The sequence below is a fragment of the Perna viridis genome, chromosome 1 (assembly GCF_037379345.1).
Source record: "Perna viridis isolate PV_CMFRI_1.1 ecotype Kerala chromosome 1, ASM3737934v1, whole genome shotgun sequence".
Classification (NCBI taxonomy): Eukaryota; Metazoa; Mollusca; class Bivalvia; order Mytilida; family Mytilidae; genus Perna; species Perna viridis.
The window spans coordinates 12,417,500-12,441,418 of record NC_142445.1 but is presented as its reverse complement, the minus strand read 5'-3'; the positions used below and the strand labels follow the sequence as shown (position 1 = coordinate 12,441,418).

Here is a 23,919-nt window from a genome sequence, read left to right as displayed (position 1 = left end):
CTTACTTTGTTTATGTTTATAGGACTAGTAAACAAACATTTATCTGTTCTCCTCCCTATAACATTGTATGGTACAATCAATGAAATTTGAATTAATATTTTTCTCTTCTCATTTCAGTGGAACATTTCTGACTTTTTTTACCAAAATAGAGAACGAATATCTAAGGAACTGGAATCAGATATTTCTGAGGCAGATCGTAAAAAACTTGGTATGCCTGCATTTGATTCTCTCTGGATGTGTCTATACACCAAGCTTGGTGAGCTCTGTGTGGACCAGAGACCCGCCATCAGGAAAAGCGCTGGGCAGACACTGTTCTCTATGATATCAGCTCATGGTAGTCTTTTACATAAAGATACATGGCAGAAAGTCCTATGGCAGGTAAGGATTGTGTTAGGGTGGATCATATAAGGACCTGACATTAGAATACAAAGCTGAATATTTAATCATGTCCACATACAAAACCTTAAATCAACAAAAACCTGTTAAAACAATAATGTTAACAACTTGTGTAATCCTAATACAAGTCAACAGAGAATAAAATTCCCTGTACTAAAGGTGTTCAATCTATAATAAGGAGAGGAGGTAATGGATTGCCACCAATGACTCTATAAAATGTTTTATAGAGATTGAGTTCAGATGTACTTATTCATATTTTTTTTAATCAGTTGTTTTTCACTTGTTATCCTCCAGCCATACCAATAGGATATTGTAAATCTTAATGCAAAATGCTTTTTTGGTAAAGTATACCATTCAATATCAAGGTGATGATGTGAATTTCTGTAATGCTTCATATTTTACAGGTTTTGTTTCCATTGCTGGCAAATGTACAGAAGCTGTCAGGACAGGCTTCTAATGTGAAGGATGAAGCTGCTACTGGCAACATACTGATTCATCATTCCCGCGATACTGCAGAGAAACAATGGGCGGAGACCAGAGTACTTACTCTAGCTGGTGTGGCTAGAACATTCAACTCAAAACGCAAATTTCTCCAACCTATAGGTCTGCTTTTAAACCAGTATTATGTTAACAATATTACAAATAGAAAATTATACAGAACTGTATTGTGGGCATGTTGTAAGCTTAGATAGGGGAATAATCAAGGAATGTTATTATTCATTGTGTTCAGTACCAACAGAATGTGTAGTGTGAATGTACAAATGAAGTTTCTTGTTGCAAAAATCATTTAAAAATTAAATTACCAAGTCTTTTAAATGTATTAGCATTTAAATATTTGGATTTAGGCATGCACAAGATAAATACACCCAAAATTTATGTGATAGATTCTTACTCCAGACTATTAAACATTGCCTTAAAATAATCACAAAAAATTCAATAAAGACATTTGCATTAGACATTTCTACAGGAATTGACTATGATATGAGTGTGGTATACACCTTTTTTCATGTGTTACAGGTGATTTTCCTCGTGCTTGGTCACTGTTACTGGAATATTTAGAAACAGCATCACTGTGTCAAAGTGCTGAGGTGTCTCTAGCGGCATTGAAAAGCTTTCAGGAGATACTTCAGATCAGCAAGGATAAAACTGATGAACCCAAAATAGAAGGATTACCTCAAATGTCTCCCCCTCCTGAAGAGGTCATGCAAAGGTCGGAGGTCAAAAAGTCACATGAACAAGTGCAATCAAATAAACCTTCAGCTGATGCTGAAAGTGATTATGATCTGACTTTATGGACAGCTGCTTGGAAAGTGTGGCTAAATATAGGAACTAACTCCACAAAACCACCCAAAGTTGCAAAAAAATCAGAAAAAGTGTATGTTCCCTCACAAGCTTTTTTAACTGCCTTGATACAAACCTTTCCATATTTATTTGAACATATCAAAACTCGGTTTGTGACTGCTGATCTGCAGAAATTATCGTCTGTATTACAAACAGCATTGTCAGTTCCTGTCCATGGTGATGCATCACCATTTATTATTCCTTCCTACCCAGAAATCACTGTTACACCTTTACAAGAAGCTGTACTGCAAGCCATGGATGTCCTTATTAAAGTAAGTAAACATGACTGCCACTATCTAAAAGGTTGTTTGGAGTTCATGTTAAAATCATATACATTTATTACTACCATAACAACTATGTCAACTTTTCATGATTTATCTGAAATTTGTACAATCTCCTGCTAGATGTCAATTTTTATTACTGGTTGGTGTATGGGTTCTAAGGTAATGTAAAAAAAAACAGAGGTGGGAAAATTCTCATAAAACAGAAACACCAGCAACAATGTTCAACTGAAAAAAAAGTTTATTGGACAATAAACAACATGTTCTCAGTAAGATACATGTGTAACAAATCTCTTCCTCTGCATTTATGGAGTGACGAACGAATTAAAGGTTCGCAGATTCCCTTGGCCACACTCCACGGGATCCCGTAGTCTTTTTCCACATGGTCCCCTAGTCTCACTCCCCAGGGTCCCCAAGTCTTACTCTACAGGATCACTTACACTCATGCAACTGGATCCCTTAGACTCAATCCACAGGATCCTCCAGTCTTGCTCTACAGGATCACTTAGACTCACTCCACATGATCCCCTAAACTCACTCCACAGGATTCCCTAGTTTCACTCCACAGGATCCCCTAGACTCATTCCAAAGAATCCCCTAGCCTCACTCCACAGGATCCCTTAGTCTCACTCCACAGAATCCCCTAGACTCATTCCAAAGAATCCCTTAGCCTCACTCCACAGGATCCCCTAGTCTCACTCCACAGGATCCCCTAGACTCGTTCCAAAGAATCCTGTAGCCTCACTCCACAGGATCCCCTAAACTCACTCCACAGGATCCTCATGTCTCACTCCACAGGGTCCCCTAGACTCACTCCCAGGATCCCCTAGTATTACTCTACAGAATCACTTAAGACGTACTTAACAGAATCCCCTACCCTCACTCCACAGGATCCTCTACCTTCACTCCACAGCATCCCCTTGTTTTACTTCACAGGATCCACTATAGTTACTCAAATGTAAAAGATCAATGCCTCTACCACAAAGTGGGTAAGGCAAATAGTTGCACCCTTGTTTCTTCATTTATGAACATAGTGCATGTACTACACAGCAATATGTTTATTTGCATGCTCACCTTTTTACATTTCATATTTTACATTTTTTTTTTTTTTTGCCTTACATACTGTCAATTGAGTTTGGGCTGAGAGATGTTTTTTCCGTGTATCAATACTCACAGCATAAATTTGTATTAATATGTTTGCTATAAAGATACAGCCACAATGTCATGAAACCTGGTTTTGTTTCTATAGCAACCATTATATATGAGCAGTCAAAATTATAATTAGTATAATTATATGTGATATTCAACAACTTGTTATTGTGATGTACAGTACAGTACATTAATTTGCAGTTGCCAGCTTCAGATCAAATTTTTTTATTTCTTGTTTAGTTGTTTAGTTGTTTAGAATGTTAGCAATATAAGGACAAAATCAGAACACTAATTGGACAAAAAAACTAGTGGAAATATCGAAGTCCATCATTTTCCTGTGGTTCTTAGCCTCAACCATATATCAGTACTTCGTCTAGTCAGTGCACTTTAACTAGCTTTGTGCATGCGCAAGATCATAATATGAGCCATTTTATAATTCGTATTAAAAGGTGCAGATCTTCTCATCAATATTTTTTCCAAGTCATTTTTGTGGTTTTTTTGTGGTATTTTTTTTATAGTTTAATCTAGTCTCAATTCATCATCTTTATTTTAAAATGATAGTTCATTTATCAAAATCTTTGATTGAATTCATTAAAATATATCAGCATGATATAATATTTATATTACTTTTATTTTCCTACTTTTTCACTATGATTTTATGACTTTACGATGTATTTAGTTTGCAGCTTACAAGGTAATTAGTGTATTGTTTTGATGCCAATAGTGAATTGCTTCTGTCAGTTGAAGTGTGTATGGTCTAGTTGGACTAGATTCTTGTGCACATTTGAAAATAATTTACCTCATTGTCAGTAACAGTTACTTGTCCTAATCTATTAACTGATTCTTAATTCTCTCTGGTCAAGTTTTTTTGGTTTTATTTTTTTCGGTGGAGACAGGGTATATAATACATGTATTAGTAATCAACATGTCTGCCTGTTTCAACTCTTTCTAGCTGATTCCATTGGTTTGATAAAAGTCATCAAGATATTACATAAAACTTTAGTTAGTATTTTTTAACCTTGTATATTTAAACTGGTAGATATTTTTTCTTTACATCCCAACGTAATTTTTATAACTTCTACCAGATGGATAAATTATGCATTCCTAAAACAACTTGCCAGGTTCTCTGTTCTACTACTATGAAGTTTAATATACTCTTATATACCAATTTTTTGGGGTTTGCAATGATAATTGGTATGGATTAAATGTTGACTGCTTGAATTACTCTCTTTACCTTTTTGTATGTAACTCCATATTGACAGTTACAAGAGAACTATATATTCTTTGAGATCTTTTGCATGAAGAATAAAAAATAAAATGATATGTTGTTGAACACTGGCTTTACTTGTATCATGTTCCAATATTTGTACATATTTAGCTATACAGTGTTAGTATAGTAGAATTGTTAGACTGTATGAAGGGTCTAACTGTATGTTCTAACTTCCTTTCAATGTGTTCACGGGTGAATTTTACTAACACTCTACTATATAGATTATATATTGTATGTAGATTAAAACAATGTTGCAGATTGGCATAAAGATATTTTTATGCAGTCCACAACAGCTCTACAAATTATAATTTGAAAAATACATGAACTATAGTCATTTTATCAAGGTCCCTTGGAAGGTTTAGGTCCTGTTCTGTAAATTTGCTGATCAGCTGAACCAAATGTCCAGCAGTTACCTAATAATTTATCTGAAGACTGAATCAGAAATGTTTTCTGTGGAATAACATGTACATAGCAACTACAAAATACATTTGTATTACCAGCAGGGAAAATAGGAAGTATGAAGCAAAAAATATTAAAATTTATACAAAAGTAAACTAGACTCTAGAAAGACATAACATAGTCTAAATATACTTGTTCCAAGCTTGCTATCTCCTTGCTGCTGAAGGTAAAGTAAGGATAGTATGAGTCATTCCATCTCTCATTCCTTTATCCCTCCAAGAATCAAAATCCTCCAGTAGATTGCATCCCAGACTTAGAAAATATGTAGTACTGAGGATATTCTATTGATTTTCAAGGTCAAAGCATAAGGTCTTAGAACGTCTCTTTAATGGCAAGGGGTTGCCAGTATTTTTTTACCATTAGTTTATACTACTAACTCTGTTTTAAATGGTAGTGAAAATTTGTCCTATTAGTGTTTTCACTTTAGTTCAGTGTAAGGCAATGTTGTTTTTTTTTTTTAATTAAAAGCCATTGATTAATGATGATTCATATGCTGAGCTGAGTAGTTAGAATATATCAATTTACAATTCACTGAATGATATGCTTTTTTTTGTTAAAGATAGGTTTCATCATTACAATGTTGATTATTTTACAGGCAGTAAATGCTGGTCCAGAACAAATGCAGTCTATGTACCCAGATATATACCATCAGTTGTTAACATATGTAGAGTATGGTGTCAGGGTACCAAAGTTTGGACAGATAGAAGCTAAGGCATTTGGTACTGTCAAAGGACCATCGGTAGGTAGATATAGTGATATATAACCAAATGTTCAAAATAGATTAAGTTTGATGACAAAACTTAGACAATTTGGCCTTTCATAATGTGTGAGCTTATTGGATGACTAAACATTATGTATTCAGTTAGCTGAACAAAGAGGAGGCTGAACTTGCCATACTTAAAAGGAATCAATAAAACAAGAATAGATTTGAAAGAGTAATCAAGGGAACCAAGATAAAAGCAGAAAACAAAATAATAAAGAATAAAGACCAGACAAGGAAAACAGACACACAGTCAGGAATATGAAAAAAACAAAATAACTTGTACAAAGAAACAAAAACAAAAAAGCAACTCAAAAAACCAAAAACATTGCTCCAAAAGTTACCACAATTATGTAAGAATGTTAAACTCTTCTTTTAGAAAATTATTGCACAATTTTGGCTGTTTTAAAGTAAAATTTCAATACCAAAATGCATACATTGAAATAATTTCATATTACGGTGAAATAATTTAATTACTTCTTTTGTGGTTGAAAAAATGTTAAAATCATTACTTATCAAGAGTTTCTCTGGAAAAAAAAACAACTTACACTAAAATCTTTTTGACTTCCTAATATTTTAAGCCAAAAACTACTTGACCATCTGAACTTGTCTATTACTATTATACACTATATCAACAGGTTGATTGGGTAACCATGAATTTTGTGCCATTTTCTGAGAAATGTGTCGAGATGGTGGTAGATCTATACAGGGTGACTGCCAAACAACAGGCTGTCATCAATGGTCATATACTGGAGCATATTTTAAAGGTAATTATTCACCAGGGATCAACGTTTGTCACTCTTGTAATATTCAAGTTCAATAACTGCTACTACTAAGAGCACGCTTACCCTACCGGTGCACCTGGTCCATGCTCCCAGTTTTTAGTGGAGTCCGAGTTGCTCATTTACTTTTGTCACTTTGTATGTATGATTTTAGTTACTTTATGTTCTTTGTTGTGTATGTCTGTTTTCCATGTCTGGTCTTTGTCCCTGGATTACATTCTTTTGATTACCGCTATAACCTTGATTACTCTTTAACGTCCTTTACCACTTTGTCGGGTCTCGCACGGACGGTTAAATAGCTGTCAAAAGGATATATATCCCTATTTAGTGAATCCCATGTAAAAGAAACCTGTATACTAAGACCGTGTGTCTTATGTATATGAAAATGAATGTAATCTCCCCTGGAAGATCACTTTAGTCAGGATTGACTGTACTGCATCCCCCTTTTCTTACAGCCAACTCATCACTGGCTCTCCTATAATGGAAAAAAGTATTAATTTCAGGTACCATAAAGTTCCTGTTTTCAAGTCGTATATTTTATGTATAAAAAGATTACAAAAAGAAACAACCGTATTACAGTGAATCATGTCAGTTCCTAACACTTCCAATCTATTTATATTTCAAACAGCATCCCTAACACATCTAGAACAAACTTAACTAATAAAAGGTGCTTTGTTTTTTTGGGGTTTTTTTTTTTGTTATTTTTTTTTGGGGGGATGGGGGTTATGGTGTTTCTTTAAAAGAATATTGGAAATCTTCATAAATTGGGTCTCTTGCTATGGACACATTATAGCCAAATGACTTAAACCATTCTTTTTGGAGAATAAAAAGGTGTTCTTCATATGTTAAGCATAGAAATTTAGGCAATATTAGCAGGGGAAAACAACTACTGGTACTTTCTAATCTGGGTGTTCTCATGCTACAATATTTAGTCTGGACATTCTCATGCTACTGGAGTGAATTATATGGGTGTTTTCATGCTGCCGTAGTGTTTAACCTGGATGTTCCCATGCCACCATGGTGTTCAATTTTGGTATCCTAGTGCCACTATAATGTTTAATCGAATTGATAAGAGTCATGTCTTTCTGTATGCAGTTCTACAGATGCAAGTTATTGGTGAGAATATTATTGGGTTTTCAAATATATTGGCATGACTTCTGTGAATCATAAGATATATTTATTAAACTGTCTTTGTCACTTTACATAACCTCTCATTTTTAATCTGGCCACCTTATTATATGACAAGAGAGATAACCCTAATGGATCAGAATTTCTTTTCATGATTCAATATTTGAAACTGAGTTATCTCTCTTTGTATCTGTGAAATATATGCTGCAGTACAAATGTACTCAACAGTATTGGGTTAACTGTTGCTACTGACCATTGATTATAAGCTGTGAAGATGAAATTATGCCAGTCTCAGGAGATCTTCTGTTTTGCATATGAAATATTTTCACATAGCCATAAAGAATGTGGACTGAGAAAGTAATACATGTACATCTAGTAAACTGGCACATATTGTGTAATATCACAGTGGTATAACTTCATTTTTATATCTGAACGTTTTTTGAGTTCTTTAAACTTCCATAAATGCTCATGTTACATGTAAATGATATTGCTATATAATGGACTTTTCTGTTGAAAAAAAAAACATTGTAAATGTTAATTGGTTAATTGTAAGATAAGTAACTCTAGATGCCTTAAATACAAGTACCAGTAGCTTGAAATTCAGACTAATACCATGTACCATGAAAGATTTTGTCTCCATAACTATTTTAAAAAAAAATTAATATGCACTGTATTTATAGTGCCTAAAGACTCATAGAATAATTTTCAGATCAAGTCAGCCATTGCCTGACTTTTGATTGGGTTTATACTTGAAACATGACTATTTGTTTCTTGGACAGTGCATCTAGTTAATGTCCATTGTATAACGACCCATACACTATATGACCCTTCCTGTATTATATCATTATGGATCATTAGGTGCAGTTTTATCCATAAATATACATGTATATTCAACTTGTGTGTTTTTATGATTAAGTTATAACGATTTGTGTAAATGTCTCAATAATAACATATCTGGCAATCCGTTTATAACCGACCTTGTTATAGAGGCCAGTTACCAGGTTCATTGTAAAAAAAAAAGTTCTTTATCAGTTATGAATGACTACTGTTGTCATGAGGGATCAGTTTTGCTATGACTTTGCATGTACATGTACAAACATATACATTTATAACCTGAAGGTATATTTTAATTGTTAATGGAACAAGTCAGATTTTACTAAAAATACCTGATATTTATTATGTTGTAGTTTTCTGAAATATGATGGTCCCACTGTTGTTCCATCAAGTCATTAATCTGAAGTTTTAGAGTTGCATAGCATTTTTTTGCCTGTAGTACTTCATATTCTGTCTGTAATGGTCATGTTCTGCTATTCAGACCCCTTCATAAAGTCCCATTCAAGGGTATTGTGTACAATCAGAAAGGTTTCTTCCATGAAATTTGAGGGACTATATGCTGTGATTTTGTGTACCTTAGAGTTAAAAGACAATGTTTTTTTGTAGTTGTATGATAGTTAATTACGGTCAAAGGTCAGGGAATATGAATTGGAGTACACTATTTTATTTCTTAAGATGCAGGAAAATGACACCCTCTGATTTTCATTTGATTTATTGCATATTTATTATTGTTTTTTTTTAAAAATGTGTAATCACAAACATTGCTGAACAAATTGGTGTGAATACACACCTTTACATAGCATTTACATAATACTATTTTACACCGGGGTACTTAGTATAAACAAATGGTTGGCATGGTAATGGCAAAATGATTATACATCTATACTTGTTATAAGTCATATTCTAGTTTTTTGAATTTGAGTATTGTATAAAATATCAACTGATATAAAGTTTTTAAGATAACGATTCACAATTATATTTGAATAAAATAATTGTAAGTATCATCCATGTTTATAATGGATGTAACTGTATGATTCATATTCAATAAAAAAACCAGGATGGCATGAATTAGCATTAATTTTAACATTCTAAAGATTTCAAATAATTTTTAAGACTGTAAAATAGTCCTTTTTACAAAGATACATTGTACAAAGACTTTACAGCTGATTACCTGTTTCAGTGACTTCTGTAGAATAAGACCATCCGAAATATTTGACTATTGCAGAAACATGCATATGAGTAAACTTGAAAGTTATTGGAGTATTTGTAAATAAAAAATTGAATCTGTACAAAATAAAATGGTACACAACAAGTTGCAAACAATTGCTAAAATGTCACATTCAAACAAGTTACCGGGTTCCAATTCAATAGAAAAAAACTGGTTTTTAACAATTAAAAAAATCCTCTATTAAAAATCACAACAAAATGGTTACCCTTTTTGCCTTTCAGCATGTATAAATGTCCATATGACAGTTGTTTTCATTTGACCAGGCTGAGATATATTGTATTGCAGATTTGGTACTTTATATATTGGTGAACAAAATGTATCAATCTTTACTTTGAGCCAGTCCACATGTAGATGTTACTAGTTTGGGTTTTTTTCTTTTGTTTTGAAACTACAGGGAAAAAATATTCTATTCTCATTTTTTAAGGAGTAAATTTCCCAATTTGGATAGGTTTCTTATCAAAAATTCTTCTGTAGTCTTAATAAATTTCAAGAATTATTTTTTTTGATGTAGTAAAACTGCCTGGTCAAATGTAGTGAATACTGCTATAAAAAGGATATAACCCTGTTTAATATCAGATGGTCGTGGAAACTTCTCGTACAGCACTAATACACAATCAATAAATATATTTTCTGTACAATAATGTATAATTTGTAACAAACATTTCATGTTTTTTTTTTCATTCTATGATTTAGAATGAAAGTTCATTGTGACTGACATCCCTGAGAAATTTCATATCACAGTTCAGTAAACCCTGATTTATGACCCTGAGTTGTTTTTCCATTGTTGCCATTGAGACAGAATAAAATACACAGTTGCCTTTTGAACACTGATATCTGAACACAGAATTTATCTCAAGTTCTTGATGAAGTCCATTCTCATGGATTGTACAACATGCATCTCAGTTTTTCAATCTCCCCTTTCAATAGAGACACTTCAGTACGAAGTTGCAAATTTTCCTGCTCAAGGTATACTACCCTTAATGCTATTTGTTCCTCCTTCATCCTTCTAGCTTCTCTTGACCTCTTTGCAGATTCGTTATTTTTCTTTCGTTTTTCCCAATAAGCACTGTCTCTTTGGGAATCCTGACTTGAGTTTTGCCTTTTCTTTGGAGGCATGTTATTGTCACCTTCACCATCACATTCAGCATTGTTTGAATCATGTTGTGATGAGTGATTGCTTGTTGTTGATGATGGTGATGAAAGTTCTGTATTTGTATTAAAATCAGTCTCCTTCTTTTTAATACTTGTCTTATCATCAATGGGACTAGAACTATGAGAATTTAAAACATCTAAAACATCCATTGTTGGAGAACCACTGGAGGAATGGTGATTATGTGATAGAGATAAGGTTGTTGGAGGATTATTTGATGAGTCTGGCGACAAACTATCTGTTGGTAAGGTTGACATGTTGTTGGAAGAATGTGCCGGTATAGGGTTCGGCATTGTGTGTGTGGTTGGTGACGATGTCATTAAACCCTCCACACCGGCTGGAAATTGTGAGAAGTCTAATGATCCACTCAAGTCACTCTGTGTAATGGTGTGAGATGGATAATGCATTCCATAGTATGATGAGGAAGATGCTGACATGTTGGAAAATCTTGAAGAACTTGAAGATGGTTGGTTATAAGGCTTGAAAAATCTATCGTCTCGATGCATCATAGAGTAGGGATCCTGCATTGCAAATGTGGACTCCAGTTTGATATTTAATGAACACACACAGTAATTATTGACCTTACTTAGTATGTGTAATATCAGTGTATGATTTATTTATTCTCCTTACGATCTGTGATGGATTCCAGGTGAAAGATTAAAATCCCTGAAACAGAAATATACCATAGTGAAAAAAAATTGAATTTATGAAATGCCTATTATTAAATTAGCATGTTTTTCAGCATACACTAACTCAATTGTTCATTTTTTGATAAATTTACATTTGTACAAGGAAAGAGACTATGGTAATGCTGGTAGTAAAACGGTACATGGCCATCTTTATTTTTTTATAAAGCAGCCAACAGCTGCTGTATATGGATACGTGTCAGCAACAGACATTTTTGTGTATTTCCATAATGATGGGGAAGCAATTGTCTGTAGTTCAAATAAGATGCTTTTTTATGTTACTGACTTTCCAAAGTGTAGTGTCAATATAGAATTTACTTTAAAAAAAATTGTCTTAAAAACAACAAATGGAAGTTGTTTATACCTGAACTTATCATTCAAACTAGTTATGGCAGGAAGTACTATGTCATGAATAGAAGATATTAGTATGGTTAATTTGTATTGGTAATTCATTGCAGATAGTAATACAATGTACTTCCAAATTTCCTATCTGAAACTTTATTGTTATATTTGTTTTAGCTAAGCTTGTTAAGGAAGAGGATGTATAAATTGTTTTTTTTTTAATTTCACAATAATAAAAACAATACTAAATGTTGCAATAAGCTTAATTTTGTATACCTACTGTTTTGGTAAAATTTATAGAAAGTAACAACAAAAATTTTTACAACATCCCAACTTACCAGTTAAAGCATTAGCAAAGTGTATTGTAACTATGTCCTTTAGGATTATATCACAGGCTTGTTCATTTATGGAAAAAGATCAGAAGTTTGATGTGCATCCTGATTTTATATGTGAAACGTCCTAATCCTGTATCACTATTAATCACATTGACAATTTTTTTAATCCTTATTATCTGTAATTAGATTTTTGTTTCAGTCAAAGTTCTTATTACACAAATAAAATATGATTGCTGATGGTTAATTGTGGTTGAAAATAAGTTTGTAAACTGTTTATAGCAACATTAATTGGTTCTTAATTGTGATTTTGATTTCTTTAGATCAAATTGGTATGACTACATACGTATTTCAAAAGCAGCTTATGGAAAAATATGGCATACGCCTAGATGATACCTTGAATAAGGCAATCATTTACTTTAATTGCAATCAATCATGAAATAAATTGAGGGTGGATCATGGGTTTACTGTTGATGAAGAATAATCCTATTAACTGTTTGTCTTCCATGGATTATGGCCTGAGGAATGAAGACTTGTTATTTCAGCTTTGGCTAGCCATGTCACATGTCCATGAGGATGTTCTGAATGTTTAATATACAAATGTATCTGTATGAATACTAGATCATGATTTTTTAATGTCAAAGAACATAAACTTCCTTTGAAGAATTAGATGGAAGGACAGTTCTTTCCATATACATTTGCTTTGAAATATATGTCAATATATTTTCTTTTACATATAAGGATTTGATTGAAAATACATGTACATATAAAATCTTTAAGTCTTACTAATGTAAATTGCATTTTCACATGACAGACTTTTAACACATATTTGTCATGTTTTTCTTTCTTCTTGCCCTCTATCGTTAGAACATGTTTTACTATTTGATATAGAATGTATTGTTAACAATTCATGTCATTCTACACAAAAAAGTAAAAATCTCTTTTATTAATCCTAGTAATTATCCCACAAAATATTTGACATTTAACAATAACCCCAGGGCTGTTTCCAGGGTAGGTGTCAATTTCTTATTGTTCTCTTGAAAAGGGAGTTAACTGGACCACCTTTGTGAGTTAATCCCCTTGATTGAGGGCCATTCAGCCAAAGGTAAATGAAGGTAGATGTCATTAAAACACCACCAGATTTATCTATCAAGCTATCCTTTGATACTTGTTAAACCTGTTGTTGTCAGAATGGCAAAGTTTTACAATACAGAAAGCTATAATTCAATTCTTTACTGCTTCTCCCCTATTTGGTTTCCCCTATTATTATCCTAGTTTTATACAAGTTACTGTGCATAGTATCAATAAAATATGGTCAAACCTTTCTTCAAAATAATGGGTCAAATCATTCAAGATTGAAAAGTTGTCAAGTCATCTTATTGTAAAAGTTACTTTTCACCAATTTGTCCAATAGACCAATAAAGCATTTGTTCCAATATTTTCCAGTCAAAATCCTTCCATTCAAAGGGAGGGGGTGTTGGTATTATTGTTTCTTTGCACTCAATTTTCCATTTGGAGGATACATGCAATTCATCCAGCATATAAATGAATATGAAGAGGCTTTGTGATATATTTGTCTTTTTCGTCTATTTTGAAGTTGCAAGGGCAGTGGAGGTCACAACTTGCTTATCTGCTGTTTTAAGTCTGACTCAATACACCTGTATATTTGGAATTAGTCAGGATTTGTTCATATCATAAATGATGGAACCAGAAAGTTGGATGAATGATTTCTTTTCAAGATATTTAAGTAGTCTGTTGGGTATATATTTTGTACAGGAAACTTTTTTTTAATAGCAGTATGGAAGAATGACTCCATATTTATTTTGTATATTGTACATTGTAGGTACATTGTATAGTTTTACCTTCCTCTGTACATTTTTCATATTCACAACAACCCTATTCATTTAAAGTCTGGAGAGAGTGACAATAAATAACTGTATGTCACATAATGTGTGTATGACAGATGTGTTAAGAAACCTAAAGCTCTCATTTATTAAAATAAGCAATGTCCCTTTTTGTTGAAGATTCATTTGATATTTAATTGTATACATGTAATTCCCATATTGGGCAGTTGTGCAAGATCTACAAGAAAAGTCAAGATAAAAAAAAGGAGTGGTAGAATCTGAATTATATGGTGTGATAAAACATGAAAGAGAAGCATCATAAAAACAAAAACAATAAATGAGAATTCCAAAAAAATTGTTCATTCTATTGTCATGAAAATTATGAGGTCAGTTTTTTCATCAGCACATCCTTACTAATGAGAAGGTGTAAACATAAAGAAGAAAATAGATACATGTAGTTCATGTACATGTACTTTTAGTAAATGTTACATATTTCATATTTGTTATGTTGACTATCAGTTTACAGTGCAAATGTACTTGTAGTTTTAATGTTAAAATAATCACCAGAAAATTTTGACCAATATGTACAAAGAGCCAGGATTAAAGCTTACTAAAAAATATTGACTATTTTCTTTCATACAGGATTAGTAATTAAGTTTTATTTTCCTTTTGGAATGGATTGTTTTGGAGTCATATTTAAAAGATTATTGAAATTGATGTTTTTGTGTTGGTTCGTGTGGTATGTTATACATGTAAGTTTAAAAACCATGCAAAATTATGTACAACCCAAAGTTATGATTTCTTAAATTATTATGATTTAACTCAAAATAAATAATTTAATTTATTCAATATTATGCTGAATAAAGTAACTGTTAAAATACTTGTTTTTAAACTTTTTATTACACCCTCCCCTGTTCCCCCTTTTGTAATGCAGGTCTGTTTTAGATACATGTACATGTAGAGTAAAAAAAGATAATAATATAGATACATGCACATGTATTTAAAAAAAGATAATTAATATCAAACACATACATGTTTACAATGTACATGTAGGTAGCATACAAGGCAATATATAAGCATAAGTTATTTCCATTATTAGAAAGTGTTTGTATTTCATTTTTTCCCTATAACTATTTACTTTCTTACTGCTGTTAATATTAACAGGTACAATCTCCTGTATCAAAATGAATAATCAAAACAACTCTGTCCATTTTAATAATTAACCTATATATTTAACCCAAAATGTTTACATCATCACAACAATTTGTACCAATTCTTGAAACTGACCATATTTGTTTACCTGAAGTTTTTATAATTATTTATTTCCAAATGCCTTTATAATATTCAAGGTGTTTACAGTGTACTTAGGTTATGTCCACCATTATTCAATATTGAGTCACACACCTATAGTTCCTTGCCAAATGTAAACAACTTCATTCTGGACAAAACTGGCCCATCAACAAAAACATAAACAGAACCACATGGCTAGTGTATTGTTCATATTTACCTTTATTTATCTAGAATGCAGCAATTCCTCCTCTATTACATAATTTTCTAAAGCATCTTTTTAAAATGTTCAAAATGTCAGTGACCTACACTTATCTCACTAGCTTGTCCATTTAGATGTCCACCTATTTCTCCCTGACCAGTCAATATTACACAAACTTTACAAGTCCATGAATCAACCAATCAAATTTGAGTATTTCCCTATTTGACCTTTCAACTTAGTTGATTATTTATAATTTATTGAACCATGTGACTATTTAACCATAGCAGCAAAACTTTGTTAATTAACCAACAACAATAATACCATTAAAGGAAAACTCATTTGATCTTATACCTGTTAGGGCTTGAGTGTTTTTACCTGTGGTAATTTTTGGGATTTGTAAATATTTTTTATGAAAATGAAAATCACTGAGAGAAGGTCATTTTTAAGGGATTAATTCATTGTGTATTATCTGATAAAAAATAATTAAATTTTAATAGATTTTTTTGGAAATCTTTCAATTAAGTAATTATGAAAAAATTAACAAACATTTTTTGTGTTGTCTTTCAAAGTAGAAATATCTTATTAAAAGACGAACAGAATATTTATACTGAAAAGTTTTTATTTATATGTTTGTCTTTTCTGCAAGCTTTATTTTTTAATATTCTTTATAGATTATATTTCTTAAGAATTTTTCCAGTAGCTTTAAAACCCAGAACAAGGAAACTGGTTGTGTCAACATTGTTTTCTCAAATTTCATTTATCCAAAATAGCCCACAACTTTTAAAATAAATAACCTGCAGCTATAAACAAGAAATTTGACACCATCTTTGAAATTTTATGAATTTGTCAGTTGTGTAAAAATGTCACTTGGAATTTTTATTTTCTTGACATGAATGTTAATTAATCTGAGTGATAATTAAGTTAATTGCTCTATATAAACAATTTGTATGAGTCCCTATAAGTGTCATGTTTTATGTTCATATAATTAAAATAAGTAATAGAAATTTGTCACTTTTTGTTCCTTAAAAAAAATCGTATGAACTTGAAAATTTTGCTTAAATTTAGATCTATCTAAAATCTGAATTAAAGACATACAATGTTGTTCAATCTCAGTATTGTATAATGAGACAACTTAAGCATGAAAGCCAAAAAAAACATGTTCTTTTTCAAATAATACAAATTCTAAAAGTGATTATTATATTTTTCTGGGAAAAAAATGTCGATTTAACACCTGTAAAAATAGTATTGCTTTAAATTGTGTAAAGTTTTATTTCAAAACTTTGTTTTTGTCTATAACTCATAATGAAAAATTATCATACATTCAAATTTAAAAAAAAAGATATATTAGTAAAAAATGTAAACAAACAGATATAATTCCAGTAAGTAAACCATTGTAACTTTACCTTGCACAAAGTTTTGCAATAAGACACCAACAATTATTCTGTATGATAAGACATTAGATCCAAATTGTCAAGTATTACATCTATCTACTGGTCACCTGAGTTGTCTACAGAGAGGTTTTAAGTTCTCTTACTTAAAAATAAGTATAGACTGGGAAGTACCTTTGTGACTGTGACTGATGACCAAGGTCCAGTTGACATGAACATTTGACAGCTATTCTACTTCCTTCCCTCGGGGACATTCAAAACTGATTTTGGGGATAAATACTAATATATGTATTAGAATATGTATTTTTAATGCTTGTTTTTATTAGGGGTGTACTATATAGGTTTTTTTTAGTTCTTTTATATTTTTCTTCTCCATTGATTTCATTTATTTCAAACTTTATACAGTAATACCTTCAGTTTTGGGGGTAGACATATAATATTTATTATGTTTTTTATATTTTATTTTATACTTTGGTAATCTTAATGTTTTAAATTAAAGTGATTTCAAATGAAAGAAATTTTGTTTTTCTTTTGTTGATAAGAAATTTGAATTCTGATATATGTTATATGTTTCATATGATCAGGAGTACATTAAAATATCCAAGTTTACTATTATAACATATTTCATTTCAAATGAAAATTAGTTGTCATTATTTTCATTGATTTATTTTATTGTGTAAAATGTATGCTGGTTAGATAAATTTTAAGTTTTTTTTATTTAGTTGTTTCTCACATATTTAAAATTCTTCAAAATTTGTATTTCAACTTTTTCAAATTCATACAAATTTATCAAATTACCATTTCCCATTGATTTGCCTCTTTTGTTTGTCCTCAAAAAATTGTGTATTGGAATCCATTACAATATATTACAAGGAAACAACTTGTTCTGTGAATTAAAATGACAACACATGATGCAACCAGAGTATTGTACAGAGTTATGTCACCTGATCATTGTTGTTCAGCCACTGACCTTGGGTTTAAGGTCACGATGAAATAATCTTACAAAGATAATGTTTGATCAGAAATTTAATGTTACCATGTGTTTCTGGATGTTACATGTTGGTTCTATTTAAATTCTCAGTATTTAGGGTTAGGTGTGTTATCATGAATTTGATGATGTTACAGAGATGTATTTAAATTTTGTGTAGTGGGGTTTATGAAAATTTCATTGCTATGATTTTGATACCATTACAGAGACCCAATTTTAAATTTTGTGTATTTGTTGGCAGGAACTATCATTCAGAAATAATTGTTCTATTTAAGTGTCAAGAGTTGTATTTTCAAAACTTTTTGTTTTCGACTATAACAATGTAACAATTATTTCATTCTAAATTTGCTTATTGGAATAAGGTTGGCTACTTTGAAATAGGTATGCAAAAAAGTATTTATGTTTTGTGTGTATGAATTATTTTTTGTATGTATGATCTTGTGTGCAGTGTTTGCTTTTGCCACATGCTTAATTTTTATCCATTACAAAATTAATGTTATTCAGACTATTTTTTTTTTTTACATTTTTATTTAATAATTAAGAACTTTATCAGAATGAGGTTAAATCAACAGTGAGAGCTTATTGGTGGAAGTATGAATTAATCAGTGATCTATTCAAACGATTTTGAAAGAAATCTTGAAGTTTCAGCATTTATTTAGTAGTTTATCAGAATAAACATTTGATTTTTTTAAAAATCTGTTTTCTGGTGAACTCTTTATAATTAGAAGGTACTAGTTAACAAACTGATCCTGACTTTTATCCTTTACAGAATAAAAGACTTTAGTTGGTACTGTTTTCTTTTTCTTTAAAAAAAATCTCCTTTAAAGTGCTATTTTTTGGACTATTTGGTTTTGTAGAAACAATTTTTAGGACAAATAAAATAAATAAGTCAGTTTTTAATAGGTTATCAAAAGAGGGTATAATGACAATCTGGATTGATTGGGAAATTGTTTCAGTAGAAAACTTAGATACTGTATAACCCCCTTTTTTTAAATTTGTATTCAAAAGGCATACCTCTTATCACTTAATTTGCTTTCATAATTATAGACTTACTCATGTGGAAAAAATATTACTAAAACACCTGACGATTTCAAAACAAGCTTTTCAAATCTGATACTTAAATACAGACTTTTGCCGTCATGAGTATAACTAGGAATTTGCTGTAATTATTCTTGTTTGTCCAGACCATGTTATAAACTATTCTTAATTCTTTATATAACTTATGTAACCTTACATAACACCAGGAGTGTATTGAAAGTATAGCTTAAATCCCAACAGGTTTTCATTTATTAATCAGAAAACATGAATGAATGTCATATTGGCCAGGATTTCTATTTACAAATCTACTCATAGTACAGTTAATCTTTAAATCCTGTATTTTTACTGAAAAATCGGTGACGTGTGGATTTAAACAATTGTACAATAACGTTAACAGGCCATGGTTGTTATCAAGTTTTTCACATGTACCAGATTATCTCTTCTTATATAACTGTTATAGAAGAAGGTACAATTTCTCTTCAATGCGGATAATCTTTTAAAGGGACCAAACGGTTCTTGAACTTTAAAAGCTTATATTTTATAAATTTATAGTTCATTGTTCCATAAATTGCCCTATGGGGGTCCCTTACTTGTAGGAAATATGTAATTAAGGGTGAATGGCCTTGGAAAGTATCTATATAAGGGATCTGTAAACCTATAATTAGCACACAGCTTAAATAATTTATTTTTTTTTGCAAGTTATATCTTGTCTTAAAAAAAAAAATTAAATGAATTTCTCTCTTTTTTTTTTTAAAGTATTATGTTCCTAAACCTAGTAATTTAATGTTTTGTTTCTTATTTTCATGCCGGAATATTCAGGTTATGTAGGTCTGTCATAGTCAAAGTTTTTATTTTCATGCCAGAATGTTCAGGTTATATAGGTCTGTCATAGTCAAAGTTTTTATTTTCATGCCGGAATGTTCAGGTTATATAGGTCTGTCATAGTCAAAGTTCTCATTTTCATGCCGGAATATTCAGGTTATATAGGTCTGTCATAGTCAAAGTTCATTCATTTTAGACATGTAACTTTCAGTAAGAAGAGAGAAAAAAATTACATTTCCAGGTCAGAATTTAAGCAACATTACAATATTTTTTCATAAGAAGCACATTAATGCTTTAGTCTATTCAGGTATGCATCAGAAAAGATAAAAGAAATTAAGTATTATAGTGGCCATTCTTTTTGATTCTGTTGTAAGTTTCTGTTTTTTTTTGGTCAAGTCAGAAATGTGATTTTTTTCTGCAGCTTCACAGATTTTAACTCTTTACAATTTCAATTCATTCTACTGTATATTTCCTTCAGTTTTGGGTTATTTTCACTTCCATATTGTTCCTCCTATCTCATCCCTGTAAACTACATTTAGAAAGAATGGATAGTTTGTAATTATAAATAAGTTGCAATAAAAGAAATACTGCAGCATTTTCTGGACATGTAGCATTGTCAGGTTGTAGGCCTGTATTCCCTAGAGACAATCATCAGACTAACCATCTGGTCTGTCCATGTAATATTTGGTGATCAATAAAACATACATCCATGTCTGATGCTGATTTCATTAGCAATAATTAATATATTAATCCTTAGTCTTTGATTTTCTTGTTACAAAATTAGATTAATGTAATTGAATAAATGAAAGCGGACTGATAAACGTACATGTACATGTATCTAATGCTGTCAATGCAATCTTTATGTTTGCTTTTGGTTATATTCAAATGTTTTTTTGTTTTTTTTTCTGACTGATTTTTTAAGACAACCCTTTACTTGACAACTTTCAGGAATCCTTGATTATCAGGAATCCTTGATTATCAGGAATCCTTGATTGTCAGGAATCCTTGATTATCAGGAATCCTTGATTATCAGGAATCCTTGATTATCAGGAATCCTTGATTATCAGGAATCCTTGATTATCAGTTATTCTTTCATCAAAGCAGTTTCCACATTTCAACACAGCTATATGAAATCAGTTAGTCAAATTCAATTTTCTTGGTTTGTCACAACCCCACCTTTGATAAATAATGATTAATTTACACATTCATTCTGTGAAGGAACTATGAATCCAAATGGATAAAGTACATTAATGAAAACAAGTCAATGAGTGAAGACTAAATCTCAGATTCCAAGTTTTTTGATGGGGAAACAAAAAGCTATGAAAAAAATGACATAATCAACACAAAATTTTTACAACAAATAAGGACTTCTCCACTAGTAATAGTACACAGTACTTTACCAGAATATGATTTGGAGGTGTAGGGAGTGAAGGTTTTATCCATATTGTCCTAAAGATTTTTAAATCACACTCGTAATTCCAGTACTTTACATTTGCATATGATTTGCATAATTATATTTTACTACACCACATGCTGCTGATCGATGTCGTGTTTACCATCAAGTCTAGTTTATACGAGATCAAAATGTACCTCTTAAAGATCATACATATGTGTTCTACATGGGTTTTTTGCTAGTATGTCCATGAGAATGGGAAGTTTTTATTAAAAGATGAAATGATCGGTTAGCATTGAACTTAATGTAATATTACATATGTATATATAAAAGGTTATGAAAAATTCCCAACAATGTTAGAACTGTCAAATTTGCGAAGCAAATTTTTGTTCGTTCCCTCTGCGGGACTAGAACTCGTACCGCTGTAACATCTATGGCAACATCGCCTGTACTAAGTCCAGCGCCTTAGACCATCTAGGCTATATATATACAAACGTCTCAGAATGTGACGACTGATGTTTGTATAATATTGATTTGTTGTGAAATGTATCATTAATTTGATCCTCTATCCTATATAATAACATCTAAATGAGCTGTCCCATACTACCATACATCATGCACTTAGTTAAAACCCTAGATTAATCCTATGAGGAGGAATGACCCAGCCAGCGAAAGCTATATTTTTATATAGCCTAGCTGGACTTTGTGCAGGCTGTGTTGCCATAGATGTCACAGCGGTACAAGTTTGAGTCTGGTGGAGGGAACGACCAAAAATTTGCATCGGAAATTTAACAGTTCTAACATCGTTGGGAATATATATATATGTGTGTGTGCAACAAAAACATTACCCGCCCTTCCAGGTTGTTTTGATTGAAAAACATTCGGGTCATCACAGTTATGAAAGAGTAGCGGAAGTCACCACATTTTACAGCAAATGGCATTCGTGCCATTTCAGATGTTGAAAGCAAGCCAAAATTAGTTGCATAGAATATTTGACGATTAGCAACTTTGAAGACTTCAGTCTTTGATTTTCTATTTCTGAATGTTTCCTAGGATATAGGAATTCTTCAGATCAACCAACCAAATTCATGTGTAATGACCAGAACAGTTAATTGGTTTCTCTATCTCAGATTGTGTACATTCAAACTTCAGCCTACTTAATTTCTTTAAAGATTACATTATCTTACCTCATTTTGAATATCCTAACATAACCTCAATATTTAGGTGGCACAGTCATAAACTTCTTACCTCAGACCTCATGGCTTTATTTCCTTCTTAAATCACAATCAATCAGAGAATGATATGACAACTTGAAGTCATGACCTCTGCCTCTCCAATCCCAGAAAAATGTGGGAGGGGTTAAAAAAAACCAAGATGACCAGACTTGCCACCATCTGGGATGATAATTAAACCCTGGACCTACTGGACAGTGAGGATGTTTGACTGATATCTACTGATATCAATTTAATGACCCACCAAGGGGAGACCACTGCTGAGGTCATCTGCCATGGGTGATCATTAGAATAGGCCACAGGAATCTAGTTGTGGAATCTGCTGATTTAAGTATGTAATTCTCTAGAATTGTCTAAAACTATGTGCTATTTGAGAAACCATTAAAATTTAATTTTAAAAATATTTGTATCTCTTAAATTTTCTTTAAAAACATGTTATGAAACTCTACATTATTTGATTCTGTGTACAGAAAGAAAAAAAATGGGACTGATAGAGGACCCTTGAAGTTTGTGTCTGTTAGAAACTTCATAGTATTCTCAGATGAAACTTGGTATTTATTGACAAAAACAAACTACCACATTGCTTTAATTTACTGTTATATTAGAATATTTTTACACATTACCTAATCATCTAAAATCTGTTTTGTTTGGCCTAGCTAAGTAATCAGATGCACCCATGTCTTGATATTAATTGATAAGCATCTATCTCATATCCCAATTATGAACTTCTGGTAGTTAATAAAAATACTGAAGCGTGTCTTCTAATAGAGTTTATTAGTTTCCAGTTGAGGTGTTAAATTAATACAGTGATTTTATTTGAGGAAGGGGTATTAAATTTGTCATCTTGTTAACACCTCTGTAATGAGAGGATAGAAATAAGATGGACAGCATGGCAACCACTGCTCTAACAATCCTGGTATTTTGTTTGTAATGACATGATGAATATTACAGTGAACTTGCTTGTTCTGAAAAGGAACTTCAAATTGCAGGTGCTTTATTTTTTTTTGTGAGTCCTGTATTCCTTTTCTCTGTTTTTATAAAGTAATTATATTTTATTTTGTTGTCTACATATAATGATTTTCTCTCTTTCCTGTTTTTACATTTTGGTCATGTGTTTGGGTTTTAATCTGTATAAATTCATAGTCCTTATATTTTTATGCTGCAATATATTTTGCCAATATTTGGGTGATGTCTTATAGTTTTGGTTCAGTCCAGCAAAATTTGCATTTTAAATTTTGATCACTGCATGGATACTGTAATTGAGGTGTATGAACATTGAGGTATAATATCTTCTTATTATACATGTACTTTCATCATCTGGACTATTTCAAGGTTGTAAAAAGCCAAAAATTACATAGGAAGAATCTTTAATCAACTTTACAATTATTTATTTCTGGTAACATCAAAGACAATCCCATGTACAGCAGATTCATTAACATTGTACAGAGCATATTTGAGGTTTGATACCAGTTGGTGTGTGGGCAACTGGACAATGTTGATACATGTAACTGCATTAAAACATTTGTCCGGATAAAATAAAATCCAATAAAAAGATCTCAAACTGTGCATGTGATGTTTGTGGTTTGT

The 23,919-nt window shown here is 31.5% G+C and overlaps 2 protein-coding genes across 6 annotated transcripts in view; one reads left to right on the top strand and one right to left on the bottom strand.

The window, feature by feature from the left end:
- Nucleotides 1-23,919, top strand: part of LOC148627294 (protein MON2 homolog) — a 263,342-nt gene that overhangs the window by 226,657 nt on the left and 12,766 nt on the right. For 3 of the 5 annotated variants that reach the window (XM_088571115.1, XM_088571120.1, XM_088571101.1), the window contains 6 exons: nt 118-378; nt 801-999; nt 1,414-2,009; nt 3,847-3,861; nt 5,492-5,635; nt 6,295-6,423. In XM_088571115.1, coding sequence (XP_088427241.1) covers nt 118-378; nt 801-999; nt 1,414-2,009; nt 3,847-3,861; nt 5,492-5,635; nt 6,295-6,423 — 1,344 coding nt within the window. The remainder of the gene's footprint in view (nt 1-117; nt 379-800; nt 1,000-1,413; nt 2,010-3,846; nt 3,862-5,491; nt 5,636-6,294; nt 6,424-23,919) is intronic. The other 2 variants (XM_088571125.1, XM_088571108.1) reach the window with 1 other exon arrangement.
- LOC148627295 (uncharacterized) lies at nt 9,012-15,610 on the bottom strand. Its single transcript, XM_088571093.1, has 2 exons — nt 15,490-15,610; nt 9,012-11,444 (listed from the first exon to the last, which is right to left on the bottom strand). Exon 2 carries the CDS (start codon nt 11,303-11,305, stop codon nt 10,505-10,507), a length of 801 nt encoding a protein of 266 aa, XP_088427219.1. The 5' UTR covers nt 11,306-11,444; nt 15,490-15,610; the 3' UTR covers nt 9,012-10,504.

Bases quoted from the DNA above. Each gene is read 5' to 3' on its own strand.
- LOC148627295 (XM_088571093.1), bottom strand. From the start codon at position 11,305: ATGCAGGATCCCTACTCTATGATGCATCGAGACGATAGATTTTTCAAG.